At 37.9% G+C, this 13432-nt stretch overlaps 1 protein-coding gene across 1 annotated transcript in view; it reads left to right on the top strand.

Moving 5' to 3' along the window:
* SPTLC1 (serine palmitoyltransferase long chain base subunit 1) overlaps nucleotides 1–13217 on the top strand; it is a 73202-nt gene extending 59985 nt beyond the window's left edge. Inside the window, exons 13-15 of the mRNA XM_019517293.1 lie at nucleotides 6817–6934; nucleotides 8075–8148; nucleotides 9856–13217. Of these exons, the coding sequence (XP_019372838.1) occupies nucleotides 6817–6934; nucleotides 8075–8148; nucleotides 9856–9949 (286 nt within the window). The 3' untranslated portion in view covers nucleotides 9950–13217. The remainder of the gene's footprint in view (nucleotides 1–6816; nucleotides 6935–8074; nucleotides 8149–9855) is intronic.
* Nucleotides 13218–13432: the final 215 nt, after the last annotated feature.

Below are 13432 nucleotides of genomic sequence, written 5' to 3' on the forward strand. Positions count from 1 at the left end.
AATTTAGTGTAAATTTAAGGCTTATGGAAACTGGCACTTGAAGTTTAGATTTTAAATAACAGAGCCGCTGATTTACTCTTTCAAAAAAAAAAAAAAAAAATCTTGCCACTATAGCTTATTATCTCAAAATTTCTGTTTAAGAGAAAACTGTACACTAGCAAAGTTAGTGCCAGTACTGAGTTTTGGTTTTTTGGGGTTTTTTTTACATGTAACAGTAGTTTTGTGGCACAGTAATTGCTCTAGGTCTGAAAATTAAATAAGGGATTGAAAAATAAAAAAAAAAAAGGCATATGCTCCTTAATTTATCATTCTAATTCAGCTTTGTTTCATGTTTAACTCTTTTAAAAAAATCCATCACTGCATGGCAGTAATCTATAACCCAATTTTAATTACACAATTTTTAATATTTAAGGATTTTTATCAGCAATCAGTTATTTCTAACCATCTGCTTTTTATTTCAAAATGGTATTTGTGTTAACCAGCATTCTTCATACCTGCATTTCTGATAGCCATTTACCAGGTAGTCTTATCTTTAATTTAGGAAATTTTCTGGTTATCCTAAGTCACTTGTTGCTTAAAGTTTTGTTTTTTGATTAATCATGTCATTTTAAAACAAGTTCATTTCCTTCATTTGTCTGCTGTCGATAGCATTTGTTTTGGGCTGAAGGCCTGACTGCTTCAAAGATTTATAGAACGTGCTGGTATTTTATAAGTAATAGTAAGAAGAAGCAGGTGCTGTGACTTAAAGTTGTATTTGATGACTGAAAATTGGAATCAGGGTAAAATGGGCTTAACAGGTATATAACTACACTATTCTATAACTGTGGGTTTTTTAAAATTCTTTAATTAGAATAGCTGAGGAATTTTCCATCAAAACATATTTTCACTGGGAAAATGTCCATTTGTTCAAACAAATGTTTTCATAAAGCATCTATGTTTCAGTGAACTTCCAGTGAACCATGGGCAGGTTGTGGCAGAAATATGATTGTTTTCTTGCCAGTTTAATCGGAATCCTAGGCTTCCAGGATTGGCAGTTTTATTTCTTGATGTTATATCACTGACAGTAACAAAACAGTGGATTTTATACCATATTACAGTCTCTATTTCATTTCATTATTGGTATTTAGAGACAGGAGGGTTTACCTAGTCAGATATCCAATAGTTAATCAAAAATATCAGGGAAAGACAGCTGGTGGGAAGGGGGAAGAGGAGTAGCTTGATGCTGAAAAATAGCCGAACTGTTTTGATCTAAAACTTAAAAGTTGACCTTTGAGCAAAGATCAAGCATGCAACAACGTAGGCTGGAAGATGTGGCAGACAAGGGGTTAGACTGGAAACAATAGGCAGCCGTAACTAAAAAGTTGCAACCAGCAGGCCCTTGTACTTTATGCAAAACTACAGCATGCTTGGTGTGGGTTATCTTAATGGGGAAACTGCAAAAACCATTTGTAGCAGAAATTTTCTTGTGCAATTCTCAGATCAGTCCTCAGTCTCTCCTCCTATCTTCTCACTCTTTGCCAACCATTTCAAAGCCCTAGATGGACATTTTCTGTGTCCAAACTTCCAGTGCAGAACACATAAGAAACGTCCTCATTCACATAGTGTCATTCCTATCAATACATGTTCAAATAGCAACAGTGTGCTACTTGATTTACTAGCATGTTTAGTTTTGGAAATTTTCAGTGTAAAGTAAAGTGTTTTAATTCTATCAGAATAGAACTAGCAAATAAGGCTGTCTAAAGACATTGAATACAAGGTAGGTGTGTGTGTGTGGTTGTTCATTCAGATTACCTATTCATATCCTACAGTTGAGGTACTGTCAGGTTGAGATACCAAAAAAAGCCAATTGACGGAGTAAATTGAAGAGCAATAAATCATCAGGGCTGCATGTTTGGAGGGAGTTCAAAGAAGTGCCAAATTCTCTTAAAAGGAAAATTCAGTCACACCAAGGTCAATAGCTGTACTGGAAATTTGTAATGCTCCTGACAAATGCATTAGAGGGCCTTAATTCAGAATCAGGAAAAACACAGGTTTTAATTATAAATATAGGGAAATTATGAGAAAAGACTGTAAAATAAATAAATAAATAAATAAATAAAAAGACCCCAAACAAACAAAACCCTCCATGTACCTTTATTTTAATAACCTTCCTAGTAACTACAACAAAATAGTGGCTAAAAGCTGTTTGGATGTTTTTTTTTAAATCTCAATTTTCTGTAATCTTTTGTGAAGGTAAATACTATCATGCATCAGAACAGTGGTACCTAGTCCCTCTGCAAGCTAGATCTGCCCAGACTCAATCCAGTGCCCAGAGTGGGTACTGTGGAGCCCCATCCTGCCATGGTGGGGTGAGGGAGCCTATCCCGCTCCAACTACAAGTGGATATGGCCCAGCCCCTGTGGAAGGAATAGGACATGGGCCAGCTTCAACCTGGCAAGGCAGGGAGAAAAGGGGGCATGGGGCTGGCCCCAGAGGGGGAGGGAGAAGGGAATGGGGGTGGGGGGAGTGAAGCCTGGACCCAGCCCAGCCTCATGGAGGAAGGCAGTGTAGCCTAGCTCCAGTCTGGCAATATGCGGGGAGGGTTGTGGCCTAACTGCAATGTACTGCTCAGGGCTTGAGATTTTGCCAGTGGGGAGGAGGGGTGTCAGTATTAATTTCTACTGCTGCCAAATGTCCTGACCTGTGGGGAGCCCCACTGACCATATTCCAAGGCTCTGCAGGGTGCATTTGGCCCATGGGTCAGAGGTTCAGCACCCCTGCATTAGGAAGTGGTCCAAAGATGTAATAAATAGTTAAATTTCAATCTAGAAAATGATTAACTGTGGGGTTTCCCAGTGTTCTGCACTAGAACAGATAATTAATATTTCTTTCAAATCCTCCAGGAAAAAGGTTGAACACCAGGGTGGCATAACTTGCAAAAGAAACAGTTGTTTCATTGAGACAGCAAGGGAAAATTTAGAAAATTGGGTAATTCAATAGCAGATACCTAAAAACTTAATGGAAGAAATGATTCAAACTGCTCTTGTATGTAGTTTAATTTCATACTAATACCCTAGAAAAGGAGCAAGAGAATAAAATAGTGAGACGAGGCCTCCAGCTTTATGGTGTATGTCAACAACTAGCTTATGGAGGGAAGAATATTCTTAAACCCTGCAGTAAAGTCACTTGATTACTCCATGCTGTAGTGTCTAACATCTTCTCCTAGGCACCAGGGACAAGTCGCTCAACTAGATTCTTCTGTAATGATGCTTGAGGTTGGATGATTTCTCTGCCTTATTTAAAAACAGAGTACATGAAGCAGTTGGAGTTAGGAAATAGCTTTATGAAAATTTCAGTATTTTATTGTTAAATTGGAAAAGCTAAAGAAAGGAACAAGAAAAGTGGAGAATATCCTTTAAAATCTTGTGACTTAAACTTATTCCATAGTGCTAGTAGAGAATTTTCCAAAATTTTTCACAGGGAAAGACAGATTTGTTGAAACTAAATATTTTACAGAAATGGTTTTGCAAAAATACAGTATAATCTCATCAATCTGGCATGCTCGGGACCGAGCACCTACTAGAAATGTGAAAATTCTGGATTTTTGAAACTGGAGCAGCAGCCAGTAATGTGTGTGTGTGTGAGGCGGGGTGGGGGACACGGTGGACAGTGGCCAGTCCTGGACCAGCGGCCACACACGGAACAGCAACCCGGGGTGGTGGATGGTGGTGGCAGCCACTGCGTACAAGTTTCCTCCACTGCTCCCTCCCTGATGTACTGTATTTTTAAAAAGTGCCAAATTTTTTTATATCTGGATTTATGAGGTTATACTGTATATCCATCTAATATTCAGCCAGGGTCATGGTGGAAATCTACCTAATTTCCTGTTGGCTGACCTGGGAGGCTGCTGTGGGCCCCAAGGTTTCCATGGTCCCTGTTTTCAAAGAAGCACCACCAGGGATATTGCACTCAGGTTGAGAGCCTGGCTGCCTTGATTAAATTCAGGACTTTGCTTCCAGTTTGACATCTTGAAGCCCTGAGAGCTCCAGCTTCCTGCTCCCTGTCAGTCCTGGTAGACAGGCAGGCAGGTAGAGATCAGAGGCCAAGGTTCAGGTTTTTTTTCTTATTTTCTTATTTTTCATTATCTCTTTTCTGTAGAAAATGAAGATAATCCTACTTTTAAAAAAACCCTTTTTTTGCAGACTTCTCTGTGCTACACATTCTCCTTTATTCACAAATGTTCCTTTTGGATTTTATTTCATGTAAGCAAAGGCCGCAAGAAAACACAGTTAATTCTTCTTTTATATGCAGTAAGTTGCCCTTTGTCTGAAAGAGCCATGTTAAACTTATTGTTCAGCATTGGTTGGATGGCAGCTGGAGTCAGATGAAGGTTAGTTAACAAGAGTTCTTACTGACAGGAGGAACGTTAAATTAAGCACCAGATTGGGATTTGCAAGCACTCTATGAGTTGAGTGTATAGTTAAGACAAAGCAGTATTGTGTGGACAGTCAGTGAGATTCAAAGTTTGAATGGGCAGCGATACAAAGATAGTTTCCTGCTCTGAAATAACTTCACTCTTGCCCACCATTTCTCACTTCCCCATTTTTTTTCTTTCTGATCTTGTTCCTAAACACTTTGCCTGTTTTAAATTTAATATGGTTGAATGTTACTCAGTTACCTGCAAAAATCATTATAGTGTTTGTGACTCATATCCTTAAAATCTCTTGTCATCAATGGCATGTGGCATTCACAGAGTTCTATCAGAACTTTGTACTTGGTCTTAAAACTAAGAAAGTATTTACCTCCACAGAAGCTTTCTAGTTCTGTATTCAAGTTGGCATGATGAAATCTTGTTTGGCTAAATTTTCCACATGTTCATTTTTAGAATTCTGCTTCTCTAGCTTTAGGTAATTTTTAAGGAATGAACCTAAACCCTGCCATCTGTGACGATATACATTTCCATTTGTGTTTCTACTTTGTAGAATAGCCTTACACTGCCTTGGGTGGCTTTACCATCCATTGTCTTCCTCAGCATTCTTGGGGATATATGCCAATATTGAAACACTTTAAGTACTTGACTTTAAGAAGCAGCGTTGTATTGTATGTTTGAAAACATATGTAAATGTCTGCATGACACAGTAGTGTCTGCAGTTCTGCAGCTTTCAGATGGGAGGCCGAGTTGACTTCCCTTTGAAAATTGGGCCCTTCAGTGAAGCTTTGTGGAACTAATACAAGGCACACTTCATGCCTGAAAAACCTCTCTTCTTTCCACAGTGTTATTAATTCAGTATGTCTCTGGCACTCTGTCCCTCGAGCTGTCCTGCTTAATAGGAAAATTAATTGTAAATTTACAGTACAGGCAACCCCCGCTTAACACTGTTTCACTTGGTGCTATTTCACTATAATGCTCATTTTAAATTGATACCTGATTTCGCTTAGCACTCAGTGACTTTCGTTATAACACTCGCACTCACCATCTTAGGTCATTAAAAACACTTGCAGTCACCATCTTGTATCATCAGATAGTTTTGGTTTCACTTAACACTCATTTCGCTTAACACTCGGTTTTTCAGGAACCAATTAAAAGCGCTAAGCGGAGGTTGTCTGTACATCATCCATAGTACGAGCTGACCATGGTCAGGAAGTCTAAGTTAAGACTGATACTAGCTGTATAGTTAACGTATATGAAATGTTTGGGAGCAAAGGTTTGTAGTTGATTTCCACTCCCCATACCCACCGAATCCTACTTGAATATTGGCTATATCTCCTTGACAGGATGTATAAAATACTGTATGTAACAGGGTAATATTTCATGTCTGTAGTGACCATATTTTACAGGAATCTGATTAACACTCTTCTTTGTGAGCAGGAAAATCTACAACATATGAGCCACTATATTACCAAGTAAAATCTGTCAAATGTACTATAACTGTTGCTTTTTTGTGATGCTTGCTATATTATAAAAGCTGTTTATCATCTCTCTCTGGGGAAATTGCTAATTTAATTCACTGCCCAAAACAAAATACTGTTTTTCCACATCCTTCCTTAAATAGGTAAAAAGCCATGCGAAACGTCCTGTCCCCATTCCCCCCACCTCCCCCATAAGCTTAAAACAGACTGATTTGGGGTGGTTAGCTATATTTTTATTGGCAAAACTGACTGGGCTTAAATAACTGACCTTCTGTGTTTTGAAAAGATTTAAAAGCATCCCATTCTTGAAAAACAACAAATGGTTTATTGTAATATACAGGCTTAATGCAACTAGATTTATAAAACTCCTAAGGAAAGACCCTAAACCTATTTAAAAATTGTGTTAAAGGTTAACATTAGCTGTGGCAATTTGAAATGTAAGCAGTGAATTCCCATTTCTGTTGTACATTCTGTTGGAGTAGTACAAGTTATTAAAGTAAAACAAGAAAAATTAGACAAAGTCAGTTGGAGAAAAGCAGATGAAGAATGTCAGGATAGGTGTTGTAGTAAGAAATATAACTGAACTAAAATAAGGACTTTATCTTGGCCAAATTCACCACAAGCAGGTTTTCTACATGAGAGAAAGTCTAGGTGTATTCAGCTGAAGAATCAAATGTTTTCAATGAGTTGTCACGCTGTTCTATAGCTTATTTTGTATTGTGGTTGCTTGTATAGACAAGTCAAAGGGTATACAACTTTTCTGTGCCACAGATTTCCTTGTAGATTTGTAACATGCTCCTAATGTTAAACTGTTTAATACAGGCGTTCAGGTAAAACCATCAGAAACCTGTATTTGAAGTTCATTTATATACTTTCAGATTCTTTATCCTGATAGGCTGGACACTAAAAGTATTTGATTTGTTTCAGCATTTCAGGTTTAAAAGTAGTGGGCGTGTCGTTTTCTCCAGCAATACACCTACAGCTGAAAGAGAGCCAGGGATCTCGAGAGAGTGACATAAAATTACTCAAGAGAATTGTAGATTATGTAAGTGTCCCTTTTTCAATCAAAACATAATTACTCTTTAAGCAAACTAGCAAAGTAATCACTACATGTGGACAGAGGCCGTGTCTCTGCTAAAAGTGGTAAGTATCACCAGTACAGCGCTATCATTGTAAAAGAAGTCAGTCGTTTTGCTCAAGGATACATTGAAATATTGGTGCATAGAAGAAAAGTAGAGACTCCTGACATAGTTGATTCCTTTATCCCTCTTTTATTTTATATTTTGCTAACCCTGTAAATGGTTAAGCAACTTAAATAGTAGCACTTTCAAACTGATTAGCTTCCTAATCGGTGAAGTAGCCACTCCTTAGTACTTAAAGTACCCCCACTGACTTGAGATCCATGAAGTACCTAAGATAACAGTCCTCAGTCCATTTCAACTTCAGAACTCCAAAAAGACAGTCATCTGTACACGGAAATATCAAAGCTATACTTCTGTACCAATCCTTTTAAAAAAAAAAAAAAAAAAAAAAACCCTGTACCCACTGAATCATTAAGCTTTAAGCTTTAAAAACCCCAAAAAAAAAGCCCTTTTTCACCGGAAAAATAAAAACTTTTTCTTTGTCCCAACCTTTTTAAAAAAAAAAAAAAAAAAAAAAGCCTTATCTGAGGTTTCTAAAGCTTAAAGCTTAATGATTCAGTGTGTACAGGGTTGTTTTTTATTGTTTTTAATGCTCTGTTTTATAAGAGTGCTAAAGCAAGCACACTCAGGAAGTTGGATGGAAAGCGGTGTGTTCAAACTGCAGCAGAGTAGGTTGAAATCAAATCGTAGGAAAGATCTTCCTAACTGTAAGAACAGAGGGACACTGGGGCAAGCTTCCTAGGAAAGCTGGTTAATCTCCTTCACTAAATGTTTTCCACAAGTCTGAATAAATGTATGTCTAACTTAAGAACAGTGATTCATGCATCTGTGCAGTGGTTAGATCCCTTCCAAACCCTAGCATTCCAGTAATTCTTCTAATATTGAACTCAGTGTTCCTGGCTTTGATCCCCACTTCTTTTTGCTGTGCAAAATCTTGCCATATTTGTCTTCCAAACAGAGTATGTAAATACTGTTTAGACCATGTTTTAATGTAGTACATTTTGGTTTCCAGTGGCTTAACTGATAAATTTGTGTATCTGCAGTGTATGAACAGTGGTATTGCATTAACTCAGGCCTGCTATCTGGAGAAAGAAGAAAAATGTCTCCCTCCACCTAGGTTAGTAAAATTCAGAGAATATTTCTTTTTATCTGGTTTGCATGAGAGCTTATTATAATAACAGTCCTTTTCTGTTTTAAGCCTTTTTAATAGCCTGCAATGTGAAGACTGGGAGAACATGCAAACAGTAGAACTTTAGATGAGTATTACAGCATGTCTTGTAAATAGCAGGTATATCAAAATTAGCTGAATCTTGCAGATCAGGGATGTCAATTCATCAGGTTTCATGGGCCAGATCGGTCCACAGGCTGGATTAGGCCCACAGAGCAGCCCAGCAGGCCAGATCCAGTGGGTGGGGCCAGGTTGGTGCCCACCATATACGACACAGGCCCCAGACTGATCCTACCTGAAGCCTGTGTTGGCCCTGGCCCTGTATGCAGCATGCAATGCACAGGGCTGGTCCAGCATGTATCACATGCGGTATGGGTTCAGTCCAAGACCAAAGGGCAGCACTGCAGGCTGTGTGATAGGGTTTTGCAGGCTGTATATTTGACAGCCCTGTTATAGATCATTGTATTGTCTCAAATGGCTTGCTATACCCCAGTTTCCTGCCAGGCAGTTTTTCATAAAATGCTCATTGATCTTGAGAGAAAGTGAGACTGAGATGTTGAGTGATGGACAAGTGGCACACTATGGTCCCTGGTGCACATTGCTCTTAAGACATGATTGACTGGTTAATCGTATCTTAAGTAGTGACCTGGCCACACATTCATCCATTTAATAATGTGATAAAACCAGGAATAAGCGACAGCATTATTACATATATATATATGTGCTGGTTCCTGCTACACCTTTAATTGAATGTGTGGCCAGTGCTCCCAGCCTCTGGAGCATGCTCCCGAGTGCTCCAGAGGTTGAGCCCACTGGTCAGCTGACTGGGGCTCTCAGCTGAGGGGAGGACAATGAGCTTCTGCCCTGGGAGCCCTGATCAGCTGATGGAGCTCCGAGCCACAAAAATGCAGCGTGCCTCTTTCTCCTCATCTGCAACTGAGCTTTCTGATCACTGACAGGGCTCTCAGCTGTAGGGGTGCAATGCGCGCTCCCACAGCTGGGAGCCCCATCAGCAATCAGGCTGGACCTGATGATCTGTAGGGTCCCTTCCAGCCCCTAACAACTATGAAGCAATCATTGTTCCCAACCACGAGGGGCCACCATGCGCTTCCATGGCTGGGAGCTCCATCGCCTGATTGGAGCTTTCAGCCTTAGGAGCGTATGGTGCACCTCTGGGGCTGAGAGCTCTGATCAATTTATTGGGCTCCCAGCCATGGGAGCAAAGTCTGCTAGAGTAGGGGGAGCCTGGGAGCATGATCCCAGGAGTATGGCATGATGGGATCTGATGCTGGATCGCATAGTTGTGCCTCCTGCCATGCATGTGTGATATGGCTGGAAGCATGATTGTTAGGATTGCACATAAGATCCCAGTGCATCTCATTTTTAATATTCGTCAGTGACCTTAATATCTAATGAAAGGGGACTCAAAATAGCCATGTTCTTTCCCAAAGAACGGTCAGTGCTATCCAAGGCCCCGATCTAGCCATATGGTTTGCTTATTAACATACTGAATGAATCTATGGCCCAAATGCTACCTTTGACCAAGGAAGTTGCTTTCATCCTGATACATATTGAAACTAATATAGAAAAAATTAAAAAGCCCAGGTGGAAACATCTTCCATTACAGGAGCTAATTGTTTCTGTTTTCTTTTTCAGTATTCGAGTAGTGGTAACAGTGGAGCAAACAGAACAAGAACTGGACAGAGCTGCATCACTTATCAGGGAAGCTGCACAGTCTGTACTGAATTAGACTGCTGATTTGGATACTTTTTTTTTTCTTCATATAAGAGCACATGTTCCAAAGTATGATCTCTTGGTTTCCATTCCAAAGGTTTAAGCTATTTATGGCTTGTCCGTTGATGGAAAAGAAAGCTTGTTGATTAACAGGGTTATTACAGAATGGTACAGGTTTGAGGGGCTGAATGATGAAGTTCATTATTTCCTACACACACACAAACATGTACACACACATTCTACACACAGAGTTTAGACTCTGCTTTTTAGTAACATTTAAATGGATTGTTATCATTTAATCCAAGTATTCCCCCCCCATTTTCTCTTAAAGCCTTAAATTCCTTCCCTCAACCCCTAAATGAGTTAAATATTTGCAAATGCTCATCTTCTTCTAAAAAGTTTCATATATGTAACTTTAATGACCATTGTGAGAATGTAGGAATTTTGAACATCTTCTTTTAATTATTTGTTTAACATATTACTTATTTTAAGATGTTCCTGATACTTTCAAAAGCTAAATAATCTCTTAAGACATTATTTTGAACAATATAAGTACTTAAGTATTTTATTGTTGTAATGTACTGAGTGCTTAATTTCTTACACACTACTACTTCCTTTAAGATGTTTCCTGAAATCAGTTCTTAAGCATCCCTGCCCATTTAATTCTGTTACCTACCAGACAAATTCACATCAAATACTGTTTACTTAATGTATTGGGCCTGTGAATATATACATTTGACATATTATGGATGAATCTTTTAACTATTAAGTCATATACCTAAATTATGACCTTTAACTTTGGAATTTGCTGCTTTTCGTATGGTGTGTACAGTCAGGAACCTAAAAACAAGTCTTGAAGAAAAGAGACGGACATAAATAACTTTAAAAAATGTTGAATAATAGTTTATTCAAGCAATGTGGGATGTACTAAAACAGCATCTCAAAAGTTAAATTCCTAGTTCGCTTGCCAATGAAGTGTAATCTGGAGTGGGACTTTCCAAAATATCTAAAGGATTTTAGGTGTACAATTACTATTTGAAATGCACCTAAACTTGCACATTTTAAATCCCTGTGGTGCTTTTGAAAATCTCCACCTAAGGGGCAATGCTGTAAAATTTTACAATAAACATTGTACCAGTCATTGAGAAAACAGCTGGTGGGGGGGGTGACAATAAATTGTAACTTTTATAAAATAAGAACCATCACTTACGTATTCCAGGACTTTTTTTAGAAAGACTGTTTTGAAAACACTTTGTATTCGCCTGTTCTGTATTTTGGGTTGTTTTATACTTATGTGCCTTTTTGGTTGCTGCTACGAGGACTACAGTACTATTTTTGGGAAAGAACTTTATTAAATAAAAAAGTTAAACATACATTTGATTGAAATGTTCACCTATCACACAGTTTAACTGTCTTGTTGAATGTTCTAAATGAGACACTTTACAGCCTCATTTTTTCAGTACACAGCAAACTTGTTTGTAGGCTGTCTTTCCTAGTCTCTCAAGATATATGCACTCAAATACACCACCTAAAGTTGTGTGGGGGCACTTCCATGACTGAATCTACTGGCAATGAGAGCAGTGCCCCTAAAGTCATTGATTGCATCTGGAGACCTTCACTGAAATGTGAAAGAATCACAGAAGTGCTATGGTAATACAAATACTTACGAGTCTGTACTGAAAACAGAAAGCCACGCCGTAACACACTTTGTGATAATATAGCAAGACTTCGAAGGGCTGACAACCTAAAGAAAGAGGTGAGCTGAAAACTGAGGGACAGACGAATTGACTTGCCAGAAGTCCATCAGCAAAAGCCTGTGACAGGACTAAGAATTGAACCCTACCACTAACTGTGCTATTTTTTTTTAAATCCACAACATGCAACTGCATTGTTGAACATGTCAGGCAAGCTCAAGCCATTAATGCAAGGTTGGGACTGTGTCAACATAGAATGAGCAAGATGACATGTAAGCATAGCACACATGTAATGTTGGAATATTAGGTTACAGATTTAATGCTCAGTGTACTTGTGTTTTCTTTCACACTTGAGCAGATGACTAATTTTGTGTTCTGTTTGCCTTTGAGTGGATTTTCCTTGATATTTAAAGGACCAAAAATATAATAGAGGCTAAGCATGCTTCTTATTAAACGGTGAAATTTGTGACAAATTCAAAGGCCATGAATTATATGCAACCTTTATCATAAGGTATTTTCTCCTCTGTTTTTAATGGGCATTCTAGAGTCTGGCAAATTTTGCTGATATTGGCATGCTATTACAATTGGTTAAAGCGCTCTCAGTTAATTTCACTTGAAAACCTGACCTGTTATTTTGAGACTGGATCATTTGCCTCCATTGCTGCCTTTGATGGTGCACTTGGTTCATAACAGTGAAGTGTAATGATTGTAACTAGCTGTATTTGAATTATTTTGGAGTGCACGTTCCTACTGACAGGCTACGTAACCACTTTTCTGAGGTTACAGAGTCCTGATTGGCACAGAGAGCGCTCATCTGTGCCTGCTTTGGCAGAACTGGTCTTTCCATCCTGATACTTTTTTTAAGTTATGTTTCTTAATATTTGACAGAGTAAGCAGATGGAGTTAATCGTGATTATGAAGAGGTTGGCTGGAGTTAGAGGATGACAGGTGATTCTATTTAATTTAGGAAGTCATTAGAAATTTGTTAGGACTAGTTTTCAGTGTTGTCATACTGGAAGATGCATACACTGACAAATGAGGGGGGAAAGCCATTTTAATTCATTTGTGGTTATAAAGTAAATTACTATGAATTAAATTCCCTATTTTTATGCATTTCAGAAGTCATAGTTCTTAAAATGGGAACAGAATTCAGTCCTGTTAAATAAAAATGAAGCATAAGACGTGTTAGCCAAAGGTGGATCAAAGCCAGAAGTGCTTTGTCCTGAACTTCTGTTGGAGTTAAAGATCCAGATACTTAAATCTATGCTGATTTTTACAGCTCTAGTAAAGAGAACTTTGTTTTGATAAGACTATAGGCTAATATACCTCAAGTACAGATTAAAAGTATATTTGATCGAGAGTAACTTGCACTAATACTTTTAATAGAAATTAACATCTGGTACCTTGGGGCAAAACACGTTGAAGCTAATTAGTGGGGAAACTTTATTAAGTTGACCTGTTAATTAAACAGGCTAGTTATGAAATAATATAATTTGTAATACTTGAGAAGGTAAAGGATCTGAGTAGTGTGGAACTGTAAATTTTATACTGTAAAATTTTGGGATGAAGAAACTACTTGGATGATTATTTAAAAAAGGAAAGAAAGAAAAGAAAAAAACATAGTTTACTTGAACATTTGAAAATAATTGATTTTTTTTTTTTTTTTTTTTTTTTTTTTTTTTTTCCCCTTTTTTTTTTAAAAAAAAAAGGGGAAAAAAAAAAAAAAATTTTTTAAGACATTAAAAAAAAATTTTTTTCAAATTTTCAAAAAAACTTTTTTTTTTTTTTTTTTATTTTATTATTAT

Source organism: Gavialis gangeticus, unplaced genomic scaffold (genome assembly GCF_001723915.1).
Source record: "Gavialis gangeticus isolate Ggan-Ray unplaced genomic scaffold, GavGan_comp1, whole genome shotgun sequence".
Taxonomy (NCBI): Eukaryota; Metazoa; Chordata; order Crocodylia; family Gavialidae; genus Gavialis; species Gavialis gangeticus.